This window comes from Eutrema salsugineum, unplaced genomic scaffold (genome assembly GCF_000478725.1).
Source record: "Eutrema salsugineum unplaced genomic scaffold, Eutsalg1_0 scaffold_5, whole genome shotgun sequence".
Classification (NCBI taxonomy): Eukaryota; Viridiplantae; Streptophyta; class Magnoliopsida; order Brassicales; family Brassicaceae; genus Eutrema; species Eutrema salsugineum.
In genome coordinates, this window is record NW_006256612.1 from 7,322,452 (window position 1) to 7,346,217 (window position 23,766).

Genomic DNA, 23,766 nt, shown 5'->3' on the forward strand with positions numbered 1-23,766 from the left:
TAACAGTGGTTTAATGGCTTTGGATAAAATCCAAACCGGATGGTAGATGGCAATGGAACCGGTTCGGTTAAGAGAACAATTGAGATAAACCCTTGTTTTTGTAGGCTCCGGGAGATGATCGCCGACGCCCACGGGAGGGGAGAGATGGCACAAGGCTTCGTGGAAAATTAATGGCCGCTCCTCCTTCTCCTCTCGGATCTTCTTTGGAAAACCCAGAAAACAATTCTCTTGATCCATTCGATTTCGTTCCTATGTGTTCCTCTCTGTTTCTTCAATGATCCTATGTCTCCGTCTCTGTCTCAGAGCTTCGAGATCTTTCTTCTCTACTTCTTCTACTGCCAACAACAGCGTCTCTGTCTCTAAGCTACGCCTCCTCTTTCAATCCTCTAATCTCCCTCCTCCTCCTGCTTCGTCCTCCTCCTCCTCCAATCTCGAGTCCTATTTCGCTAATCTCATTTTGACTTCCCACGGGTACAATCCGAATCGCAACTGGTCTACCCATCAGTTTCGTCTCCTCCTCACTGACCCAGATTTGCTTATTAGAGTCCTCAATATGATTCGAGAAAAGCCAGAGATCGCTTATCATTTTTTCAAGTGGCTCCAGCATCAGCGAGATGTCAAGCAGTCGCTGCAAGCCTTCGCTGCGGTGCTCGAGATCTTAGCGGAGAATGATTTGATGAACAAAGCGTATTGGGTTGCTGAGAGGAGCATCGATCTTGGTATGCACGGAATTGATGATCTTTTGATTGAAGGGGGCTTTGATAAAAAGATTGCCTTTAAGCTCCTGGATCTCTTGTTGTGGGTTTACACGAAGAAATCTATGGCGGAGCAGTGTTTGTTGAGCTTTGGGAAGATGATTAGGAAAGGTTTCTTGCCTAGTGTTAGAAACTGTAACATACTTTTGAGGGTTCTTAGGGATAAACGGATGATGAATGAGGCTCAAGAGGTTTATAGGACGATGGTCGAACACGGTATAATGCCCACTGTTATCACCATTAACACCATGCTGGATTCTTGTTTCAAGGCTGGAGATTTGGACCAAGTCCCGGAGATTGTATCAGAGATGGAGAGGAAAGTTATGCCAACGGCTATTACCTTTAACACCATGCTGGATTCTTGTTTCAAGGCTGGAGATTTGCAGCAAGTCCCCAGGATTTTGTCAGAGATGGAGAGAAGAGAGGTTGATGCTACTGAGGTGACTTACAATATACTGATCAATGGATTCTCCAAGAATGGTAAAATGGTGGAAGCTAAGCGCTTTCATGGAGATATGCGAAGATCTGGATTCCCTGTTACAGCTTATTCGTTTAATCCGCTGATTGAAGGGTATTGCAAACAAGGCTTGTTCAATGAAGCTTGGGGAGTTACGGAGGATATGCTCAACGCGGGTATTCCTCCAACCACATCTACGTATAATATCTATATACGAGCGCTCTGTGAGTTTAAAAGAATAGAGGATGCTAGACGGCTGTTACTTGGTATGGCAGCTCCTGATGTTGTGTCTTATAACACACTGATGCATGGATACATCAAGGTGCGGAAGATTGCAGAGGCTTTTCTCTTGTTTGGTGAGTTGAGAGCTAGGAATATCCGTCCCAGTGTTGTCACTTACAATACTCTAATGGATGGTCTTTGCGAGTCAGGGAACTTGGAACATGCTCAGCGGTTAAAAGAAGAAATGGCCAGCCAAAATATCAGTCCTGATGTGAAGACGTACACGACTCTTGTAAAAGGATTTGTTAAGAACGGGAATCTATCCATGGCTACTGTAACTTATAATGAGATGTTGGGGAAAGGGATTAAACCTGATAGATATGCATGCACTACAAGGATTGTGGGTGAACTGCAGCTTGGAGATTCTGATAAAGCATTTCGTCTGCAGGAAGAGATGGTGGTAAAGGATCAGTATGCTCGAGATCTGATCACCTATAACGTTCGTATAGATGGACTCTGCAAGGTTGGGAATCTGGAAGAAGCGATTGAGTTTCAGCGTAAGATTTATAGAGACGGTCTTGTCCCTGATCGTGTTACTTACACCACGGTTATTCGTGCTTATTTAGAGAAGGGCCGGTTTAAGATGGCCAAAGTCTTGTATCAAGAAATGCTGAGGAAAAGGTTATCTCCTTCTGTGATTACTTACTTTGTGTTGATTCATGGTCATGCGAAAGTGGGAAGGCTACAACAAGCCTTCCAGTATTCCAGCGAGATGAAAAAGAGAGGGGTTCGTCCAAACGTCATGACGTGCAATGCTCTTTTACATGGCATATGCAAAGCTGGTGAGATAGATGAAGCTTACAGATACTTCTGCAAGATGAGAGATAATGGGATTCCACCGAATAAATACAGCTACACGTTGCTAATAAACAAGAACTCTGAGCTCGGTAAATGGGAAGAGGTTGTCAAGTTGTATAAAGAGATGCTAGATAAAGAAATCGAGCCAGATGCGTATACACATTGGGCCTTGTTCAAGTATTTGGACAAAGACCACAGATCACGAGAGGTCGAGTTCCTTGAAAAGTTAATACGCAGTTGACTAGGAAGCAAAGGTGGTGACTTTTGAAATGATACATATTTATGTTTGGAGCTAGCCGGTTTTCTTTCCCTCAGAGCATATGGTCAAATTTACAATTACTATGCACAAAAGCTAGTTGATGGCTCAGCTTGATTGGTATGTAGAAATTCTTCTCTCAGCTTTCACAAGGCAGCTACTTGTCGTGCATTTATCTGTGTAGATATTAGATTGTAATGCAGCTACCTTTGCAGGGGGAAACACACACTGAGCTATGGGCAGAATCGATCAAATGTTGTTGAAGCTCGTTTACTTGTAGCTTAACTCATTCTTACCTGCAAGTTACTACACAGCAGAGACAAAGAAGAATAGGAGGAATAAAGAAGACACATAAAAAGTGGTGTTTGCAAAAGAAGTTCACACTCGGGGAAGAAAGATTCCTGTGTATTTGTTTAATTCTTTGGATAACAATTTTTGGGGAAGAGAGAAAGTGTGAATCACATATAACTTCATTGTAGGACATTTTTGGGAAGAAAGATGAAAGCAACAAGGCTCTGCTTCTCGCTAGTCTCTTAAGCATGTTTTAGGTAAACATTAGAATTAGTTCTCTCTCTTATGTAAGCTCTCTGTCACGTTCTTCTTTCTGTGTCTTTCTCTATCTCTCATAATACATCAGTGAGTAATTTATTTTGTACAAATCAAGCGAATCTATTTTTATCTATTTGGAGTAAAGAAAATAAAAAATAGTGAATAACGTAAAGCAAAATTTCCACTAACAACAACATTTATCCATTTGCTAATTACAAACAATTCAGATAGAAATTTTTTTTTGACCTGAATTCACTAAGATTAATTACCAAAAAAATCAGCGTTTCTAAAAATGTCCGAGTGGGTCCCACAACAAATTTTCTTTCGGGAGGTTCTATACAAATCCGAAACCCTAACCCCCCAGACAAACCATCATCATCTCTTTCACGCATCAAACGTAAACCCTAGAATGCGCATCGCCTCTCTGACCTGAATGTGCAACCTAAGTCGTCTAAGATCTATGGCTCTCGATTCTTCCGGCAAACAATCCGAGCAGCAGCAGCCGCAGCAACAACCGCGAGTCGCCCCCGGAATCGGCGAGGCGGGATTGAAGCTCCGGAGAATCCCTAACGAAGAGCATGAGCCGGAAAGCTATGAGGATCTAGAGTTGGATTTTGACCCGGCTCTGTACAGCTCGCTTGAGCGCCACCTTCCCGAGCAGCTCCTCAATTCCTCCCGCCTCGACAAGGCTCGTTACATGAGGGACATTCTTCACCGATACTGCCCTGTCACTGAGCGAGTCCGGGTAAGCTTTCCTTCTTTTTTGTTCGAGCTTCCGTTTCTTGAAATTGAGCTTGGATTTGTTCCTCATTTCTTCTTGTGAACAGATTCAGAGGCATAGAGAATACAGGCAGAAAATCGTGTCTTCTTACCAGGTAATTTTTGGTTTTTTAGTTATATCGAATTGGGCAAACGCGTCTTGTCTCGATTGTTTCATTGAATCTTTCTTGATTGTTGTTCATCTGATTTTCCAGCGTCTGCATGAAGAGATATATTCTCTTGACGCTTCTAGTTTCTTCGCGCCTTCGTTTCTTGAAGCTGTTAGTGGGAAGTCAGAGGAGAGTTTTAAAAACACATTTGTTCAATCCAAATCGGGGATCTTCACTTTTGAAATGCTTAAGCCACGGTTTTGTGAAATGTTACTAGCAGAGGTATGATGAATGAGTTAAAGTTATAATTTTTGGGCTGTAGCTGGTCTTCGATTTCAGATTCTAACTAGTTTTTCTCAGGTTGAACATATGGAGAGATGGGTCTATGATTCAAGATCCACGATAATGAGACCCAACACGCTGAACAAATTTGGTGTTGTCCTTGATGATTTTGGCTTTGAAAGCATGCTCCAGAAGCTGGTTGATGACTTCATTAGTCCTATAGCTAAAGGTTAACATTTTGTAGATTTTGGGTATTGTTGCAAAAAGTTTGTTGTTGTGATATGGTATGTATGTGCTCATGGGTTTGGTTTTGATCTTCTGTCAGTTTTGTTCCCGGAAGTCTGTGGAACCTCTCTAGATTCTCACCATGGCTTTATTGTTGAATATGGAAAAGATAGGGATGTTGATCTTGGTAAGCTCCACAATAGTCTCTTCCTTGGTTGGTTAGATTTGAACTGGTGGAATATCTAAAGCTTGCGTCTTGATTTTTAGGGTTTCACGTGGATGACGCAGAGGTTACTTTGAATGTCTGCTTGGGTAAACAATTTTCTGGTGGGGAGCTGTATTTCCGAGGTGTGAGATGCGACAACCATGTGAATTCCGAAAGCATTGAAGAGGTACTTGTGAAACCAACCATCATGCACTCAGTGTCATTTATAATTGTGCGCATTTAGTGATGTGATCTCTTATCTCTATGATTATAATGTGGGTTAATAACTGATTAGCTTACTTGCACATTCATAGTTTGTATAGCCAACACTCAAAAGATTCCTCATTGATTCTTCTGTAGGAAGTTTATGATTACTCTCATGTACCTGGTCATGCTGTTCTTCATCGTGGGCGTCACCGCCATGGTGCTAGAGCTACAACTGCTGGACACCGAGTCAACTTGATTCTGTGGTGTAGAAGGTAAAGCCTTTTCACACTGGTTTCCCCATTTAACTAAAGTTCTACACGAATGCTAGATATCTTCATCAGCCAATGTCTTCACATCTGTTTCATGAACCATTTCAAAAGTGGTAAGACTGTTGATTGGATTTCATGTTCCCCTGTCTTTCTCATGTAGCTCAACTTTTCGAGATATGAAGAATTTTCAAACAGAGTTCTCAGGGTGGTGCCCAGGATGCAAACGTGATAGACAGAATAGGCAGCAAGCGTCAATCAAAGCAACTACAGAGGTATATCAATGCTGCATTATGGATGATGTTTTTGCAAGCAATTGTTTTCTTTTACTCATGTGGTTTTGCTTTTGTTTCGTTTTCTTTTCTGCGATTTTGCAGGTGCTGAAGAGGAGAGCAGCAGAGAAGGTGCTTGCTGAGCTCGCTTCAAGATCATCTGCCAACTAAATTAAACTGGGATATGCCAAAAAATCCTGTCGTCTTTGTATCATTTCAGTGACTATGTATATAGAGGCAAGGGAAATGGTTTGTTTGTACTCATTGAAATATCTTTGTCAAGGGTAAATTTTGTTCCATTTTACAGGATTGCTGTAACAATAAATTTCTTAGATAATTGGATGCAATCAAAAACACGTTGCAAACTAAACACAAATGATACATGATGTGACTGCTTGGAGAGATGCAAAAATTAACGAAAAGGAAGAAGAACGAACTTCTCTTTAGTTGAACTAAGAAATTCTCAACATTTTGTAACCGTGGGAGCTGACAAGTAACACCGGTTAAGAAAAAAAAAAATGCCATTGCTGAAGTATTCTGGGGGGTCTTCAATGATCCCTTTTGCTCTCTTTAAGCGTTTTATGCAATTTCCTAGTTTGAGTCAAAACACACTCTTGGTCGAACAAAGCTGACACAACCGCTACACCTTTTAGATTCGGTGCATCGATCCGCATAACAGACTCAGCATTTGAGATTCCAATGCCTCCAATGGCAACCACTGGTAATTCTGATGCCTTGCATACTTCTCTGAGACCGTCGAGTCCTATGGTACGATTGTTGGCCTTAGTGTTTGTTGGGAAAACTCCTCCTGACCCAATGTAGTCCGCACCATCTTTCCATGCTTGGTGGGCTTGTTCTGGTGTCTTACATGAGACCCCAATGATCTTGTCCGGGCCAAGAAGAGACCGAACTAGATCAACCGGCATGTCTGATTGACCGACATGGACTCCATCAGCGTCACAAGCAAGGGCAATGTCGATCCTGTCGTTTATCAGCAAACAAACTCCACGTGACCGGCATATTTCAACGCATGATTTTGCTTCTTCGAGAAACTCCCGAGTTTCAGCTTCTTTCTCCCTGCAGAACCACTGAGATGTCATAAGGGGCATCCATAATACAGAGATACACAAAGAATTTAATCTAGAACGAAGTTCTATTATAGCTAAATATGTTAAAACCTCAGCTGAATGATTGTGGCTCCTCCTTCTACAGCAGCTTTCACGGCATCCACAATGGATCGGTTCCATTTTATGTTCATTCTAGAATCTGTAACAGCGTATAGAAACAGGTCATCTGGATTGAATGTGCTGCGTCGATAGGTTTGAGTATCCTTCTTAAGACCCAAAAAGTGATCAAAGGGTCCTTGCATCCCACTGCCAATCACAATATCTTTGCTATAACTTAGGGCATTATCGACAAAGCGTTTAGCCACCTGCCAACATTAGAGAGGTCTGGGACTTGAGATTGGCCTTGTTAATACAGTTTTCTAATCCAAAAACAGATATTCTCAGTCCCCAAATACGTTTCCCTAGCATCAATCCTCCAAACATGTCTGCTGAAAAGTTGAACTTTTAAAAACAGTGTTCCATTTTAAATCAATTCCACTATTAAATAGCTCTTTCGGAGAGACTAGTATATATCACATAGAGCCATGAGCATTGAACATTATGCGTAAAAATGTTTTGGGAAAAGAAGTATACCTTCACGGCTGAGAGCATGGAAGAGCCTTTTGCAAGCTCTGCTGCAATACATGAAGCCAAAGTGCAACCAGTCCCATGAGTATTTCTCGTAGTTATGCGAGGAGAACGGAGTTCATGAAACACCTTGCCTAAGAAAAAAGTTACACATGTTTTTAAAGTTTTTAACAACAAATGTACAAGTCCATCAAGCTTCATCAACAAAGCCAGTATAAGAATCTTATTTTGGGAAAGACTGATGAGTTCTCATACCATCAAAGTAAACATCTACGGAATCTGATGATCCAGGAAGATCACCACCTTTGACAAGTACGAATCTGATTAAGTAAAAAAAAGAAGTGGATCAACATCACACAGTAATGCTCCAGACCAAGCAGGACCACATAGCAATCAAACTTAAAAGAAAGAACTTTATGTCCATACAACTGCCAATGAACCACCAGAAGGTTTCGTCTCAAATTCATCCACACTAGGTTAAGTTTAAGGAATGAAAATAAAAAGGAGTGAAGGTTGCAGAAGAATGAGAGAAAAATGAAAACCTAGGACCCATTTCATGCAACGATTTTGCCGCAGACCGCATTTCTGCAACAGTCTCAATCCGAACACCACCAAGTAAAGCAGATGCTTCTTTCACATTTGGGGTTATTATGTCAGCAATTGGCAGTAATCTCTCTCTGCAATTAGAAAACATAGTCAGACGCATATAGAACACACCAATCACTGAAGTCAGAACACATAGAATTACAGACTTAAACTGCTTAAAAGTTTACTTGAAGATGGAGAGAATAGAAGAACCAGCCAGAACGTGCCCACTTGTTGACACCATCACAGGATCAACAACCAAAGCTGCCTTAAGATAACGAACTATATTAAGCATTGAAAGACACAATTGAAAATACAACAATCGAGGTGTTCTGCTTCCTACCACGGACTGGAAAATCTGAAAGATTTTGAAGAAGAACTTCGACGATTTCAGGGGAAGGAAGCATCCCAGTCTTCACCTATTACTCCAATTGATCATCTTCAGAGTCAGAAGAGAGAAAGAGGACTCTAATCAGTAAGAAGAAGAGCTTACGACGTCGAATTCGAAGTCGGAGAGAACAGATTTCAGCTGTTCGGAGACGAATTGCGGAGGAAGAAGATGAACGGATTGTACGCCTCGAGTGTTCTGAGCAGTGACGGCGGTTATGACGGAAGCACAATAGACACCACGAGCCGCGCAAACTTTGAGGTCGGCTTGGATTCCAGCTCCGGCGCCGGAATCCGATCCCGCCACAGTCAGAACCTGTGCAACCTTTGTAACGGTCTCCGGTGTCGTCATAGACGCCGTCGTCTTCGTCGCGCTTCTCCAACTCGCCGGCCAACTCCTAATTCCTCCTAAGCTATTCATTTTCGCTCCTTTCCTTTTTTTGCTTTTTATTTTACTCCCATGACCAAATATTTTCTTATTTTATTGAACTAAAGTAGATTCTTTTTTTTTTTTTGATCAAACAGTAGATTCTTTTTTTAATTTTCTATTGTGTGAAACAAAATAGGTAAATTAGAAGCAATCTAGCTTAATGATTATCTCTAATATTACATACATAATTCCATCGATTTTCATAATCTTCATAATTCCGCAATCTTATGAATTGATAAATGAAAAAAGTATATTTACTCTAGGCATAAGAAATCTGTGTATGATACATTGATACTTGTGGTCTACACAAAAGAAAAAAGGAATAAAGATAAAATACATTGATAAATTTGAAAGCAAGCTTTATATAATTGATATATATACAACAACGTTTCAGAATACTTACAATCACAAGCTATTCAAACGACTTTATTAATTCCAGACACATCCATAAAACTAAAGAGGAAGGCCAAAGCTGTTTTCGTTTTACAAATCAGCATATGCATCATCATCATCAAATCACAAGCAGCTTACATTAAAACGTGTAAGTGTATATATTATTATCATAGATTATATACAGAAGCTATACAATTTACCTAAGTGGTACTGTTTGCGTTACACTTACATGTGAGCTTCAATGTTTTGCATGAGCTGAGTCAGCCATGGACCGTGAACTCTGACCGAGACACTAGCCACGACCCCAAGGACTCGAGCAGTCTCTAAAACCCTCTCTTTCAAACCACTACTTCCTCCTCCTCCCACTTTCTTCAACTCTCTTTCCACCAATGTCTTCCCATTTTCTCCATTCCCAGCCAATAAAACTCCTCTCACTGCTTTGTATATACAATCTGTAACTCTCTCATACACCGTGTTACCTTCTTCCAAACTCTTCCGCAACAATCCTCCCATCATCTTCTTCTTCTCTTCTCCTTCTTCACTCATTGTTGTCTCGACGATCTCCATTAGTCCTGCTTCCTCCTTTCCATCTAACAGATCCAACAATTTCTTTGCCATGGCTTCTGTCTCGCTTTCGCTCTTCACCATTCTCTCACTTGCAAGCATCTGTCGCCAAATGAGCAAGCTGCGTAACACATAATATCGCAAATCTTTTTTTAATTTCAGGTAAAAAAAACTTTCTGTAATTGAGTCTTGTAACTTTAATATATAACCATCATTCATACCTTGTGGATACTACGACTATCTTCTGAATTTCAGCTTGAATACCCCTCACGCGAGAGAGGTTGAGCAGGAATGTTTCTGGTAATACTTGTAGAGTTAAACCAGATACTTGACTCACTAGCTTCAACAATCCGAGCCTCACTGCCAAATCAACTTTTTCTCCCTTGCATTCTACCAGTTTACCTTCTGAACCAAAGCATAAGAAAGCATAAGTGCTACAATATAAAAAATTTTACATTTGCAGAGTTGGTTCCTCAATCAAGACAAACCTGCAGCGTCCGTAACAGATGATTGTGACGAGCTATTGACTGGGGTTAAAAAGCTTCCACCCGTTTTAAGAGAAATTCCCATGGAGGATCTCTCAACCACATTCAAGGCAGAAAGCATATTGGTGTGCTCTTCCCATTCGTTTTTGCAGGACAAGAGCGTTGAAATCCACCTTCGGGTTACTGGTAGTGAATCGTAGGCTTGAGTGGGAGGTCCATAATGCTTTTCAAAAGCTTGTGTAAGGTAATCAAAGCCTGCTTGCCCTTGCAAAAAGGGTTTCATTATTGTTATGCGACCTATGCCTATTTCTCGCTTAAGCTCCTGTTGGATATTGAAAAGAAAAAAAATATGAAGAAGCTGATAAGGGACAAGCCATTGCTGATGAAGAGGATGAGATTTAAAAAGAAGAAGCTGGTGGATACAGACCTGAATCTGCTCAAGAATGAAGCGGATGCCCTTGACTATTGCAACGGCGCGGAGGTTACCAGATTCATCTTTAGCTTGACACAACCTGTGAAGTTCCTCGAGCAGATTCTGGTGGGTGCTTTCATTCTCACGGTCATTAGCTGGAGCAGAGAGTTTGCGCAGAGTAACCAACGAAAACTCAAGCATCTTTCCGAGGTAATCGATATCCAAGGTGCCGGAGTTAAGCAACTACCAATAAAAGAAGAAATGAGAACCACATCTTTTTTACGAACTGAAATACATAGAAACGATTAGTCACTTAATATAGGACCAGAAGAGATGAGCCAAACCTGTGAGAGAATATCCAGATCAATAGTTTCAGTTATTTCTACTTTCCAGCTATCTGGCGCCATTTGGCAAAGTTCGTCCCTCACTTCTCTCATGAGGTTAGATATGCAACTATAGTCTGGCTCCTCCAGTTTCATGGATTCCATGACACTGTCCCAAAAAGCTTTCTCCATAGTCTCCTTTATCTTTCTCTGCAGCACACATTTAAAAACCAATGCTTAATACATTCTCCTATAATTGCTATCACTGTATCAATGCTTAGAAATTCGTAGTAATTACGACAAAGTGCAGAACTGCAGAAGTCAAATATCATCAAAAGTACTTAAGCTCAATGCAAAGAAAACAAACCTTAAGATTGTCCTCCTCATCCTTGACACTGGATCCACCCGAAAACTTGAAATTCCAATCATGCAGGAGCTCGTTCACAATCAACTCATTCTCTTTTGAAACCTCCTCCACAGTGTCATTACTGACCCTAGAGAGTCCAGATGAGGGTGGCATATCATCCTTAAATAAAGAACGCATTACGGGTTTTGACCCTCCAACACCTACGCTATCTTTACTTCTGCTGCTTGAACTAGACACAGACTGAACTGGAGATGAAGCTGGGCTTGGAGAAAAGAAACAGGCGAGCTGATGAGCCAAAGGGCTTCCATTCTCCTTGGCCTGAAAGTACTTTGACCGTGTTTCCGACAACGCACTTTCCATGCGCTCAACTCCTGCATTTCCACTCAGGTGCCGTACTTTTTCAGTTAGAAGTTCTTGATCTTGTGTTACCTACAACAAGAATTCACGTTACATTGCAAATTATCAAAAAATTCGTCTTAAATGGAAAAGGTGGAAGATCAAAGAGATATAAAATGCCAAAGATTAAAAAAAAGGGGAATTACAGAGAGCTGAGTAAGCAAACCTGCATCTGAATTGCTTTCTTATCATGAGTGAGGATAGTGTCATCCCCTTCTGGAGTAATCTTGCATTTTTGAATCATAGAGAGCTCAAGCTGACACGCTGCTCTCACCAAGTCATCTTCCAACAACCGAGCATCCTTAACTTTCCAAATCACAAATGAATTCAAAAAGGAGCACCATGCCTTATCGAATAACTCCAGCTGAGATCTCAAGGTCCTAAGTTTTGATTCTCCACCAGAGCACTTAACAGGGCCTTCTTGAATAACTTTTATCAACAACTTAAACTCCCTCACGAACCCTTTCGCTGAGTTATTGAGAGCAGCCTCTTGATCACCTCGTCCGTTAAAAACAGCGTCCGGGTGACCGAGTATCATAAAGGCAGAAAGAACAACTCTGACAGGATACCTAGACATCTTCACAGATGTCCCGGCCACACTCCTACCGGGAGAGACTTTCTTTCCTTTTCTCATCCTCAGAGTACTTGGCGTAGCCTTTCTCCTTGGGGTGGCAACTCTTCTAAGAAGGTGATCAATGTTGTCCAATATGGACGGTTTAGAAGCGGCGGTAACATTCTTAGAAGCTTCTAAGCGAGTTTCAAGGCGATCGAGCAAAGCTTTAACAGCTTTGATAGTAACAGGAGACTCGATTAGCACAGCAAGCTGCTCAAACGGCAGTAACTCGTTAATCTTCAAACCATCATAATCTTTGGCCAAGTCCAAAGTTGTCCTCTTCTGTCTCACAAAGCACCTCCAACACCTAATAAACAACCCAAGAACAAAATCTGTGAAACTTAAGGCCAATAAAGAAAAGAAAAATTGTGTAATGCTTTCTTATTACCTAGACAGCTTCCTAGAGAGAAGATCAGCATCTTCCTGCATCATATCGCAATAGAGACTAATGGAATCACGCTGTCTTCTTCTCTGACGAAGAAACTCCGACCTATGTCTTTTTGCCTGAATTGTCAAATACAAAAAACTTACGATCAAGAAACAGAACAGAACAAGAGAAAACAAAGATCAAAGCTTCTGCATCTACATATATATTTATTACCCTTTGCAATTTGTCTTCAAGTTTGTCCCTCATTTTACTTCTCTCCATCTCACGCTGGTTAGAAACAGAGTTGGCAACGTGGCGTACTTGCTGGACGCGAGCACGTGCTTTCTTCTTCTCAGCTTCAAGCAACCCGAGCCGTTTCTTCTCAGCAGCTACACGCTTCTGATTGATCGAAGCACGAACTCGCTCCTTGTACTTGCTCTCCCTCGCCATCCTCCTCATCATCGACTGAGATGTTCTCTCTTTCGCCGACGCCCTTTTCTGATGCGAAGCCTTGAGAATCCTCATCCTATTGGCTTCAGCCTTTTGGACACGAGACTCCACTTGAGTTCCAAGCTTCACGCGTTCCCTCTCAGACCGAATCTCCACGCTCGTCCTCGCTGCTTGTCTCAACTCATCCAGTTTCGCTAGACGCATCTGCGCCTTTGAAAGAATCTCCAACCTACAATTCAAGCATACAATCAGAGAGAGAGAGAGAGAGATCAGTGAAAGTCTCTGACTTTAACTTACCTTTTCTGTTCAGCAGCAAGGAGCCTTGCCTCGATTCGTTGGCCAAGCTCTTCATCGGACGATCGTGATGGGCTTCTGGGTTTCGCACGAGCCTTTCTCGAAACGTTGTGATAGAATTGCTGCAGTTTACAGATTTTTCACCGGAGAAAAGACAAAAGCTTTCGCAAATTAAATATGGAAAATTGGAGAATTCAAAGACTTGGTCGTTTTATTTCAGGGTAAAGGGATAAATCGGGTAAGAAAAGTGAAAGAACCTGTCTTCGAAGATGCGCATGGAGAAGCTTGTCTTCAATATCTTGAACAGAAGGTACTGTCTTCTTCTTACTACAGTCAGGCAAAAGCCTCTCACGAATCCTCCGAGGAACTCTCGTCACCGACGGTGGAATCTCCGTCGCGATTTCGAGAGCGATCGCTTCCCCTCGATCATTCTCCATCGTTTTCCGATCAAATCAGTAAACAATCTCGGTCTGAAATCTTATGGATTCAACAAACAAAGAGAAAAAGTGATTTTCAGAGATGAAAGTTGAAGAAGGAAGAAGAGATATTGGAGTTGCTTTGTGTTTTTCTTTCTTCTCTTCTTTATTGTGTGCCAAAGAAATTCGGTTTTGTTTTTCTCGTTTTTTGGTTTTAATAAGAGGAAAAAAAAAAAAAGACTGTTTGTTTGGTCACAAAGCGTTGCCTTGTGGATCGAAAAACTTAAAAGCGTATTTTTTTCATTCTAAGGTTATCTGAGAACTTGACACGTCAGCGAGGAACCTAACCGTGTTTGTTTAATTAAATTGACGATAGTACCCTTTTTGTTGCAGCGGAATTTCCTGACGCTACCTACTCTCTCGTATGATTTTTATTTTTATTTATTTTGGTTCCTTCTTTCAGGCAGCCAAATAAATAATTCTGTAGAAAGTTTTCGAATATAAATAGTAGTATTATTTTACCCACATTCTCGCATGATCTTAAAATCGCAATAGAATGAAATTAAAAAGTAAATAATCGACAGCTAGACTCAGATTGAGAGATGATATATCAACGTGGATCAAGTTCCACTCCTTTCGTTTACGACAAAAAAAGTGTTGCATTTTAAAACATAGTTATAAGATATGCGACACACCAAAAAAAAAACCAAACCAAGTAAACCAGAAAAGTCGTTGGATAAACTTCTAATGGCATGTAACATACCATTTACGTTAATATTCGGAATTTTTTTTTTATTAGTGCCGTCTTTTATCAATACGATCATTTATAAGAAGATCTTAACATATTATAATAATCTACTGATCGTAACGCATATTTAGAATTACTTATATTACAGTTTTTGAAAAGGTTTCATCTACAATCAAACAAAAGGTGTATTTTGTGGAAAATGAAAATTTGAAACTAGGGTAGAATCGCTAAGCTAACAACTAACCCGATTGCATTTATGATTTATACGAATAATTTTGTTTATTATTATTTTATTGTCATCAATAATTTTGTTTATTTAATGTTAGCACAACATCTAGTTCCATTCAATCAAGAAGAAATACAAAACAAAAAGTCTCTTTTAGGATTACAAATTAATATGATGAAGTTGAATTTCTAATAGACAGTTGCATTCTAAATGAGCAGTGTACGCCATTGAATTGATATCACCATCAAAATGTCGAAGACCTAGAGAAAATTTGAGATAGATTAAGATTAGCAACTTACTTGATATTAAGATAACTAGAGTAGCCATAAACTTGTAACCTTCAATGTCGACGAAGAAAATACTAAAGTGGTCCTATTAATTCTTTGGACCTCTGATCTATACCATTCACTCAATTTATGAACGGGAACACAACCAAAACTCTAATAATGTTTTGAAAAAGAAAGGAAATTATTCAGCAACTTGGCTTTAAAGGTTATTCCAACAATTGACACTATCTAAAGACACTACTTTGAGCCTTTGAGTAACACCTTAGTCTCTCCCTTTGATTGGAAGCACGTGGTATAAAGATTGTAACGCTTCAATTTCAAAGACTTTTCTAGACTTTTTGAGAAAATAAAATAGACCAACTTTATAAAAGCATAAATTATCTCTAATTACGTAGAAGTTAACAAGTGTAGTTTCTTAGCATATGTATAAATTGATCAATAAAAATATATGAATTATGGATAAACTTACTCTAATCTATCAATCTAGGATTAAATACAGTATTCTTAAATAGTTAAATGCAAATGAACACGAGAAACAACTCGATGGTAGTATTCTTCACTATACACCCATATACGATAAATTGTATAACGAAAAACAAAGAGGCTATAAATAATATTAAACTCAATATATTGATAATTTTTGTCATGCTAAATCCATTCTGATTGATTAAGCAAAGAGGCTCTCTCTAGAAGAAAGTTTATTGGTAATTTTGATGTTAAAGAAAGAAAGTTGATGCATTCATGTATGATGGGTTGGGTTATGAGGCGATTCCATGTATATAGCCAAGAGGAAGGCAGATAGCACCTGTTGAATCTTTTAAACCAGTGCAAATTATGAAAGCATTACAATGATGCCCGCACTGTATACTTATTTTTTTTTCTCACCCATAAGCAAATTCTTTATAGGTTTTAAACTTTAATCAAAGCCTGAGAACAGTACTAGACTATTTAGTAATAGGCTAATAGCCCATTTACCGTTGAGTTATGTTCACTCTTAAACTATAGTTCATTTTCTTAGAGCTTTCTTAATCGAATCTTCACATAGTACATCACCAAAATTGTGGCTTTTCAATTTTCTTCTTGCTTGGTGAAATTTTTAGTGATCTCTTTTTCTTATCTTCTATAGTCTTATATATTTTTATTTTATTTTTTGAGATTACATTTTTTATTTATGTAGCATTTATAAAGATTAGTTTCCTTAATATGAATGAAGATATTTTCTTCCGGAATGAATTAACATAAATTTCTTACCAAAAAAAGTTAAAGAATCAAAATTTGATATTTAAAGAGATAAAATAAAATCAAAAACTTTAAATATAAAAATGGTAAATGTTTCGGATTTATAAATTTTCGGTGTAAATCCTCCGAATCTCGGTGCCGCATATCGTTGGGTTTAACGCACAGAGCCCAAAATTCGCTTCAGTATATACACACACACGAGTCCTCAACAATCAATTCGACATTTTGATCGGCTCTTCTTCGTTACTCAAAAAACCCTAAATACCGATTCTCTTGCGATTCAGCAAAACCCTAGATTTCCGCTGCTAAGCTGAGTGAAGAATGGAGGGTTCGTCGACCATCGCGAGGAAGACATGGGAGCTCGAGAACAACATTCTAACCGTGGATCCTCCGGATTCATCCTCCGACGGCATATTCTACTACGACGACACCGCGCAGGCCAAGGTCCAGCAGGATAAGCCATGGGCTTCCGATCCTAACTACTTCAAGCGCGTTCAAATCTCGGCGCTCGCTCTTCTCAAGATGGTTGTACACGCGCGCTCTGGTGGCACAATCGAGATTATGGGTCTTATGCAGGGGAAAACCGATGGTGATACAATCATCGTTATGGACGCTTTTGCTTTGCCTGTCGAAGGTACCGAGACTAGGGTTAATGCTCAGGCCGATGCGTACGAGTACATGGTTGAATACTCACAGACCAACAAGCTGGTAATGTATCTCTTTCTGTAGCTCCTTATCTCTCACAAAGCTGCGTCTTTGCGAGATTCTTATGCTCCTTGTGTCTATCTTTGTGACATTCTGGGTTTTAGGAATGCCCTCTTAGTTATTCTTGTTTAGTGACCTTTGATGGCTATCACAATCAGTTGCTACTTGCTCTGATCTTTATGCAAATTTTTGCTGGTGTTATCATATTTCTGCAGAAGCTTCAAGCTTTCTTTAAACTCTGTTATTCAAGAATTCAAACTGTTTGATTGGTGATTTGTATAATCTTGAACGATAGGCTGGGCGGTTGGAGAATGTTGTTGGATGGTATCACTCTCATCCTGGGTATGGATGCTGGCTCTCGGGTATCGATGTTTCAACACAGATGCTTAACCAGCAGTATCAGGAACCCTTCTTGGCTGTTGTTATTGATCCAACAAGGACTGTTTCGGCTGGTAAGGTTGAGATCGGAGCATTCAGAACATATCCAGAGGGACATAAGATCTCAGATGATCATGTTTCAGAGTACCAGACTATCCCTCTAAACAAGATCGAGGACTTTGGTGTTCATTGCAAACAGGTAATTGTTAGGATCCTCATTTCTTAATTTTTGATCTTGGAGGCTTTTTTCCATCATCGCTCTTATGATTAGTCTTTTTGATGTTGCAGTACTATTCATTGGACATCACTTACTTCAAGTCATCTCTTGATAGCCACCTTCTGGATCTCCTTTGGAACAAGTACTGGGTGAACACTCTTTCTTCTTCCCCGCTGCTGGGCAATGGAGACTATGTTGCCGGACAAATATCAGATTTGGGTAAATTCTAGGATATGCAAGACCAAGTTAATTTTTTTTACTAGTTTAATAATTTCCCTTTTCTTATCATTTTAATCCTTTACCAATGAAGCTGAGAAGCTTGAGCAAGCCGAGAGTCAACTGGCTCACTCCCGGTTTGGAGGGATACCGGCCACTCTTCAGAGGAAAAAAGAGGTTTGTCTAAGTGGTGGCTTTTATGTTCTTATTGTTTCCTGGCTGTCTGAGACAGAGGACCATGATTTTGAGCTCTTCCACATGCCACTTGTCAAGCTTTTTCTTATCTAGAAATTAAGTGCTACTATCAACATCTAGCTACTTGGATTGATAGTTTGTAGAAAATCTTGTTTGCCTATCAGAATTTGCAACCTCTCTTTATTCTTATTAGGCTGTATGATGCTTAGATATATACTAATAGTTTACCTGCACATCAATATGGTTCACCTTTTCTGTTTGTAGGATTTCACAGTTGCGTGTTTGTTTAGTCTACATATTACAGAATTGTTAAAGTTTGAACAAGTAAAAATTGAAAGACTTTGATGTGTCAATTCGTCAACAAGTCGCTGTCAATAGTCTGCGTTGGTTTTCTAGAGTTGTGTTGTTTCAATCTTGTTTACTTTCTAGAGTCACCTGTTTGGGAGATTTCAAAGCCTAACATATATGTGTGTGTGTTGTGGATGATCACTTTCAGGACGAGTCTCCACTTGCTAAGATAACTCGAGATAGTGCAAAGATAACTGTCGAGCAGGTCCATGGACTAATGTCACAGGTGAGTAAACACAATCTGTAATTTATTCCGTTTTGGTTCATGAATCCATGTGATTCACTCTCGATTTTTTCACCCATCAATGTGCACAGGTGATCAAAGACATCTTGTTCAATTCCCCTCGTGAGTCCAACAAACCTCCAAGCGAACCATCGGATCCAGAGCCCATGATTACATCGTGAAGTTGATATTCTTTTGTTTTTGTCTGCGCAATTGACTTCCCTTTTGACCCGGTTTATGAGGCAGTATGTATGTTATGGATTGGCAAACATTGGCTTAGGGGCTGACTTTAATAAAATACTTCTAAAAAGCTTCTTTTTTTTTTTCTTTTTTTTTCAGCCTTCTTGGGTATGCTTTCAAAAGGGCTGTTTTCAAAAAAGCTTATTTTTTTTCCTAAAATATATTATATTTGTAGTTCGCGTTTTAAATTATTTTTTCATAAGACATTTAATTAAAAAGTGAAATATTGAAACAACCTTAGATGAACGTGGATGGGGATACACCATGTTTTCTCGCTAGATTTGTTCAGCCCTCTATTGTCATTAAGGTTATGTCAAGACAGCAATAGAAGGTTGTGTGAAAACTGAACTGAAAAGCATACATTGGGATAACGGAGTACATTGTGACTACAGTGGTCACTGATCTGCCGAATGACTAAAGCTACAAAGACTAAGTACATGAAACATGCAACAAAAAGGCTGGCAGGGTTGTTATGCTGATATTTTGCTTAAACATTTTTCCAGTCATTAAAACAGCACATGGTTTTGGGTGCTTCATTTTTCTTTTTACATTAATCCTAACAGACATTTTTGTTTGTCTTGTTGATTAGCCATCCCTAGGCTAAACAAGATAACAAATATAAGCCGATACAGGCATCAGCTTTAAGTTTGGCACATGATGAGTGATTGATGATCCTGCTCCATTAGCAATATCACTATCTCTCAAGAGAGAACCATTATCTCTCGAGAAGATGCAATTGCAAGAAGGTGAGAGATGACAATACGACATGATCACCATCTGATATTGAAGATCCCATTGGGGAGGGGGATCTGCAAATAAAAGCCACCTCAAATTCCATAACATGGGGTGGCTTTTAGAACAGAGGGAGTGAAAAAAAAAAGTGTTGAGATAGCCAGAGAGCCTCCAATTAACCATAGATGACTCTGGACTTGAGTAGAAGAAAGGAAAGATGATGATGATGATGATGTGAAACTTGATAGCTACCAAAGACTCTAAGCTTCTTTTCAACGGTAAGGAATGAGAGGTGCTTGAAGTGGAAAGCCGGTTACGCCTGTGACAAAGCAAAACATACTGTCAACAATATTAGTCATCTATAATAATGTATCTCTCTTTTTTTTTTTTTTTTTGGGCTTTGTTGTATATTATCTAATATCATAGTTCATAGATGAACCTTGTTGAAGAGAAATGGTAGGAGGAGAGTAATGGTGAGGGTTGTTATAAGAAGAGAAGTGATGATGATAAAATGGTTGTGGTTGAGAGAATTGGACTCCACCACCACCACCGCAAGGATAAAAAGGAGCGGCGGATGCGGCTGCTGCGGTTAGTCCACCGCCTCCACCGTTTCCATTTCCATATACTCCGTATTGCCCTGCTGGCCCTGAATTGCAGCCGTACACGCCGTATAAGCTCTGTATCATGTGTAACACATTAATTATCTTAGACCTTGAATTACTATATAACTGTTAGATTCTTGAGACAGAAAAGAATCTTGGATTCGTTATACAAGTACTTTTTATCTTAATGTCAGAGAAATAAAAGTTACGGACCGTAGGGAATGGAGAGTAATCTGACGAGTATGGAGCGTACCTGCGAATATCAAATCATTGTTTTTCTTTTACACTTTAAGAGTGACAACAAATATGCATGCACGTGGCACCACATGAGCATGAGACACAAGACAGAAGGAAAGCATGTGAGGAGAGAGAGAGAGAGAGAGAGAGAGAGAGAGAGAGAGAGAGAGAGAGAGAGAGAGTAAAATGATTGGTGAAAGAGGGAATCAGTTCGTTTTTACAAGCTGTCCGTTGACTACTTTGTCAGTCAATTTAGTCTATCGAAAGACTGTGAAAATTTAATTAAAAAAACAAAAACAAAAGAGTTGATCTATTATACTATGAATGAATATTAATAGTGTCGGTCCACAATCAAAATGGAAACATTAGAGGACAGCCAGCTATGTTATATGCAAAATTGTTTTGTTCCATTGAATTGACAATATATATGAGTTGTATGGTATCATGCATGCATGTTATGTTGATGCATGTATACATGCAGGTACTATCATCATGATCATTACATGGAAAATAAAAAAGAGAGAGAGGAAAAAGAGAGAGAGAGTAAATTACCCGAAGAGATTGAGAGGGAGGTGGGGATAGTGAGGGAAAGTGGGTGGTGGATGAGGTGGTCCAAAACCAGTCTGCATTGTACTCATCATCACTCTCATATTGTTAATTCTTCCTCCTCCTCCTCCTAACACATTCATCGATCCTCCATCATCAACAACAACATCATTTTGATTATCAACACAAAGCTATATATACTGATATACATCTCTATATATGGTCCATTAACGTCAAATCACCAACTATATATAATGTAATTCCAATACTTAAATTGGCCACAAATTTCTAACCAATAAAACCAGCTTTGTATGGACACCAACCATATATTCACTAAGAATTGTCCCTTTTGTTTCTTCATCTAATTAATTGCATAAGTATACACACACAGAATAATATTATCTAGAGAAAGAGATACAAATGCTATATTAACCATGATTAGGAGTGGAGGGTTTGGATCTTTGAAGACCGAGAGAGGCAAGGTTGCAATTTGCTCTTCTGCCGTCGATCATCGGAGTAGCGTCCACACAAGCCCTCCTCGCCGCCTCTGCCTCCTTGAATGTCACCTGATCGATCACCACCACTTTACTAATCAGTTCCCTTTTTTTTTAGTATATATCTATATCACTCTCTATATATAAAAACAAGGAGTAGTATATACGAATCCGTAGCCCTTGGATCTGCCGGAGGCCTTGTCGGTGATGACTACGGCTTCAAAAATATCTCCAAACTGCTCAAAGTGCTTCTTCATCGTCTCCTTGTGCGTCTCCCAAGCTAATCCTCCCACAAACACCTTCGTGTACGTCGTGTCTCCCATCCCTATTATTCCTCCCGCCATTTCTTTTCTCCGATCAAACCCCTCTCTCTCTCTCTCTCTCTCTCTCTCTCTCTCTCTCTCTCTCTCTCTAGAGTATGTGTATGTTTAGAGTTACAACACAATTATCTTATCTTTAGCTACTATCTCTATGTTTCACTTGAGAGAGATGAAAAAGTTAGAAATAGGCTACAAAGGAGTCTATATAAATAGTAGGAAAGAGATTAGAGATCTACTTAGTAAGATTCATAGGATAAAGTTTTTTTTTTCTTCTTAGGGTTGATTGATATGTAATGAGAACAAGAAGAAGAAGATGTAAGAGAGAAAAAAAAGCGAAAATAAAAATAATTAAAAAGTTACATAGGGAAAAAGATATTGGACGTGAATTCTGTATTAGACAGTATTGCCCCCCACTCCCCCCACATCCTCTCTATCCTTCTTCCGATATTGCTCGTGTCTCTCACGCAGCCTCTACACAAAGGTTATGTGGTGTTGGCGACTTGACGTGCGATAGATGCGCGTGAGAATAGAGGCATTTGCTTATTCTTGTTTATTGTATCAGTAGCATCATCTCCTGCGTTACGTTCAATTATATTTTAAGGGAGTTAAGGAGAAAAAAAAAAATAGAAGTTAAATTTTGTTATAAAAATGTTTAGTTGCTCTTTTGTTTTTGAACGACCCACAGTTTTGTTTTTGTTACAACTTCATCACCAAAATGATTGGTAGAGATGGGAGAATCGATCTAACGGTAGGAATTGATTTTTTAAATCCTCTCAAACTTTTTTTTTACACTCTCTATTGAAAGCCATTTTGCATTAAATTTCTAGAACATTTCATAAAATGTACCTAAAGAAAAAGGTTTGGAACTGACCAATAAATCTTGGAAACCCATTGGGTAAATTGAGCCTTGAAAGCTCGCTTGGTTCAATAGATCATATATAAATCATCTCCATGGGAGGAATCACTTGCACCTATTATTACTCAACCAAGACGTAATGTAACGAAGTAGCACAGATCCACGCATGGTATATTCCAGCCCAATTCTTGAGAGGAGTCGGAAGATTTCTCTCATCAATCAGGAATCTAGGCCATCGCGATTCTTTGTAAAGTGGATGGCTCATTCATGGTCTACAAAAAGAATATTGTAATTATCACTCATTAGAGAACACTACTGTTATTGCATTTGGATCAGTCTTTACAATCCCATCTATAAATATATAGAGTCATCGCAATATATATATATTCTCATGGTGTCTTGTTAGACCTTATGATTTACATATTTTATATATCACAAGTATTCGTACGGGTGGGAATATAAAGTTTTTTTTTTTTTTTTTTGTAGTTGTTTGTTTATACAATTCTATCTGATCCCTAGTTTACATCCTCGTCAACGGACATGTTGTTGTCACTGACTAATCAACTAACGATATATACAAATATTATAGTATAAACTAACAAATTCATGCTTTCATGTCGTTACGTACTGTTTTGTGTATAAATAAGTGAATCACATCTCTTCATTTCCATACAATAGCCTAAAGTATATATCATATTTTTGACTTTGTAGCTTAAAAACACAACTAACGAACATGGCTAAACGTCTCCTTCTTCTTATTCTTCTTCGTCCTCTCTTCTTGGCTATTCTTCTTCTTGCCGTCACCGTTACAGAATCCGAAGCTTACTCCACAACGACGCCGTTTCAAAGACATAAGCCGGAGAAACACACCCACCTCCACTTCTACTTCCATGACGTCATCTCCGGTGACAAACCCACCGCCATCAGAGTCACCAAACCCACCGTCACAAACTCTTCAGCCGTCTCATCATTTGGTGTGGTTGTGATCGCCGACAACCTGTTGACCGAGGGACCCGACCGGACCTCGAAGGAAGTGGGGAGAGGTCAGGGTATGTACGCATCGACCGACATGAATGCCTTAACCTTCACGATGGTCTTTAACTTGGTGTTCACGGAAGGAGAGTTTAACGGCAGCACCGTCGCGATGTATGGACGGAACTCGGTTATGTTGGAGGTGAGAGAGATGCCCATCATTGGAGGCACCGGTGCCTTCAGGTTCGCTAGAGGCTATGCACAGGCCAAGAATTATAAGCTTGATGGTTTAGATGCCGTCGTCGAGTACAACGTTTTCATTTTGCATTAACTATTTTGGATTTTATTTATTGTAATTTGAGAATAATTAATTTGTTAAAAACTGT

The 23,766-nt window shown here is 39.5% G+C and overlaps 7 protein-coding genes across 11 annotated transcripts; 4 read left to right on the plus strand and 3 right to left on the minus strand.

Annotated features, from left to right (window-relative positions):
• The first annotated feature begins 137 nt into the window (after positions 1–137).
• LOC18992656 (pentatricopeptide repeat-containing protein At1g22960, mitochondrial) lies at positions 138–3,212 on the plus strand. Its single transcript, XM_006416073.2, has 2 exons — positions 138–2,668; positions 2,764–3,212. The coding sequence occupies exon 1, from the start codon at positions 275–277 to the stop codon at positions 2,531–2,533; it is 2,259 nt and encodes a 752-aa protein (XP_006416136.1). The 5' UTR covers positions 138–274; the 3' UTR covers positions 2,534–2,668; positions 2,764–3,212.
• Positions 3,213–3,499: 287 nt separating this feature from the next.
• On the plus strand, positions 3,500–5,735 carry LOC18992657 (uncharacterized PKHD-type hydroxylase At1g22950). Its single transcript, XM_006416075.2, has 9 exons — positions 3,500–3,842; positions 3,925–3,972; positions 4,072–4,248; positions 4,327–4,477; positions 4,574–4,660; positions 4,741–4,865; positions 5,039–5,157; positions 5,315–5,426; positions 5,529–5,735. The coding sequence occupies exons 1-9, from the start codon at positions 3,531–3,533 to the stop codon at positions 5,592–5,594; spliced, it is 1,197 nt and encodes a 398-aa protein (XP_006416138.1). The 5' UTR covers positions 3,500–3,530; the 3' UTR covers positions 5,595–5,735.
• Positions 5,736–5,767: 32 nt separating this feature from the next.
• LOC18992659 (thiamine biosynthetic bifunctional enzyme TH1, chloroplastic) lies at positions 5,768–8,539 on the minus strand. The gene is made up of 8 exons (XM_006416074.2): positions 8,196–8,539; positions 8,046–8,121; positions 7,891–7,966; positions 7,660–7,794; positions 7,373–7,437; positions 7,124–7,251; positions 6,602–6,855; positions 5,768–6,500 (listed from the first exon to the last, which is right to left on the minus strand). The coding sequence occupies exons 1-8, from the start codon at positions 8,508–8,510 to the stop codon at positions 5,972–5,974; spliced, it is 1,578 nt and encodes a 525-aa protein (XP_006416137.1). The 5' UTR covers positions 8,511–8,539; the 3' UTR covers positions 5,768–5,971.
• A 385-nt stretch (positions 8,540–8,924) lies between these two features.
• Positions 8,925–13,807, minus strand: LOC18992658. Of its 2 annotated transcripts, none has more exons than XM_006416077.2 (11): positions 13,441–13,807; positions 13,187–13,305; positions 12,674–13,118; positions 12,461–12,576; positions 11,626–12,379; positions 11,064–11,492; positions 10,718–10,906; positions 10,389–10,616; positions 9,965–10,283; positions 9,698–9,878; positions 8,925–9,597 (listed from the first exon to the last, which is right to left on the minus strand). In XM_006416077.2, exons 1-11 carry the CDS (start codon positions 13,618–13,620, stop codon positions 9,138–9,140), a joined length of 3,420 nt encoding a protein of 1,139 aa, XP_006416140.1. In that variant the 5' UTR covers positions 13,621–13,807; the 3' UTR covers positions 8,925–9,137. The 2 variants fall into 2 exon arrangements, with proteins under 2 accessions (XP_006416140.1, XP_006416141.1); XM_006416078.2 differs by having other exon boundaries at positions 9,698–9,881.
• Positions 13,808–16,293: 2,486 nt separating this feature from the next.
• On the plus strand, positions 16,294–18,691 carry LOC18992660 (COP9 signalosome complex subunit 5a). Its single transcript, XM_006416079.2, has 6 exons — positions 16,294–16,807; positions 17,100–17,381; positions 17,471–17,618; positions 17,710–17,792; positions 18,307–18,384; positions 18,474–18,691. Exons 1-6 carry the CDS (start codon positions 16,421–16,423, stop codon positions 18,561–18,563), a joined length of 1,068 nt encoding a protein of 355 aa, XP_006416142.1. The 5' UTR covers positions 16,294–16,420; the 3' UTR covers positions 18,564–18,691.
• Positions 18,692–19,066: 375 nt separating this feature from the next.
• On the minus strand, positions 19,067–21,847 carry LOC18992661 (probable RNA-binding protein ARP1). 4 transcript variants are annotated; one of them, XM_024152693.1, is made up of 6 exons: positions 21,400–21,847; positions 21,172–21,304; positions 20,745–20,886; positions 20,169–20,208; positions 19,793–20,030; positions 19,067–19,692 (listed from the first exon to the last, which is right to left on the minus strand). In XM_024152693.1, exons 1-6 carry the CDS (start codon positions 21,574–21,576, stop codon positions 19,667–19,669), a joined length of 756 nt encoding a protein of 251 aa, XP_024008461.1. In that variant the 5' UTR covers positions 21,577–21,847; the 3' UTR covers positions 19,067–19,666. The 4 variants fall into 4 exon arrangements, with proteins under 4 accessions (XP_024008461.1, XP_024008460.1, XP_006416143.1 ...); XM_024152692.1 differs by having other exon boundaries at positions 19,067–19,672; positions 21,400–21,845; XM_006416080.2 differs by having other exon boundaries at positions 20,745–20,868; positions 21,400–21,842.
• Positions 21,848–23,083: 1,236 nt separating this feature from the next.
• On the plus strand, positions 23,084–23,711 carry LOC18992662 (dirigent protein 2). Its single transcript, XM_006416082.2, has one exon. The coding sequence runs from the start codon at positions 23,142–23,144 to the stop codon at positions 23,709–23,711; it is 570 nt and encodes a 189-aa protein (XP_006416145.1). The 5' UTR covers positions 23,084–23,141.
• Positions 23,712–23,766: the final 55 nt, after the last annotated feature.

Bases quoted from the DNA above. Each gene is read 5' to 3' on its own strand.
- LOC18992656 (XM_006416073.2), top strand. From the start codon at position 275: ATGATCCTATGTCTCCGTCTCTGTCTCAGAGCTTCGAGATCTTTCTTC.
- LOC18992657 (XM_006416075.2), top strand. From the start codon at position 3,531: ATGTGCAACCTAAGTCGTCTAAGATCTATGGCTCTCGATTCTTCCGGC. The intron at 4,661-4,740 runs GTAAGCTCCACA...CTTGATTTTTAG, and splicing joins AGATAGGGATGTTGATCTTG to GGTTTCACGTGGATGACGCA. The intron at 5,158-5,314 runs GTAAAGCCTTTT...TTTCTCATGTAG, and splicing joins TTGATTCTGTGGTGTAGAAG to CTCAACTTTTCGAGATATGA.
- LOC18992659 (XM_006416074.2), bottom strand. From the start codon at position 8,510: ATGAATAGCTTAGGAGGAATTAGGAGTTGGCCGGCGAGTTGGAGAAGC. The intron at 8,122-8,195 runs GTAAGCTCTTCT...TTGGAGTAATAG, and splicing joins CCGACTTCGAATTCGACGTC to GTGAAGACTGGGATGCTTCC. The intron at 7,967-8,045 runs GTAGGAAGCAGA...ATCTTAAGGCAG, and splicing joins TTCAGATTTTCCAGTCCGTG to CTTTGGTTGTTGATCCTGTG.
- LOC18992658 (XM_006416078.2), bottom strand. From the start codon at position 13,620: ATGGAGAATGATCGAGGGGAAGCGATCGCTCTCGAAATCGCGACGGAG. The intron at 12,577-12,673 runs GTAATAAATATA...TTGACAATTCAG, and splicing joins TTGAAGACAAATTGCAAAGG to GCAAAAAGACATAGGTCGGA. The intron at 10,284-10,388 runs GTCTGTATCCAC...AATATCCAACAG, and splicing joins TCATTCTTGAGCAGATTCAG to GAGCTTAAGCGAGAAATAGG.
- LOC18992660 (XM_006416079.2), top strand. From the start codon at position 16,421: ATGGAGGGTTCGTCGACCATCGCGAGGAAGACATGGGAGCTCGAGAAC. The intron at 16,808-17,099 runs GTAATGTATCTC...CTTGAACGATAG, and splicing joins ACTCACAGACCAACAAGCTG to GCTGGGCGGTTGGAGAATGT. The intron at 17,619-17,709 runs GTAAATTCTAGG...TTACCAATGAAG, and splicing joins CGGACAAATATCAGATTTGG to CTGAGAAGCTTGAGCAAGCC.
- LOC18992661 (XM_024152692.1), bottom strand. From the start codon at position 21,576: ATGGCGGGAGGAATAATAGGGATGGGAGACACGACGTACACGAAGGTG. The intron at 20,031-20,168 runs GTCCGTAACTTT...CACATGATACAG, and splicing joins ATTACTCTCCATTCCCTACG to AGCTTATACGGCGTGTACGG. The intron at 19,673-19,792 runs GTTCATCTATGA...GCTTTGTCACAG, and splicing joins TACCATTTCTCTTCAACAAG to GCGTAACCGGCTTTCCACTT.
- LOC18992662 (XM_006416082.2), top strand. From the start codon at position 23,142: ATGGCTAAACGTCTCCTTCTTCTTATTCTTCTTCGTCCTCTCTTCTTG.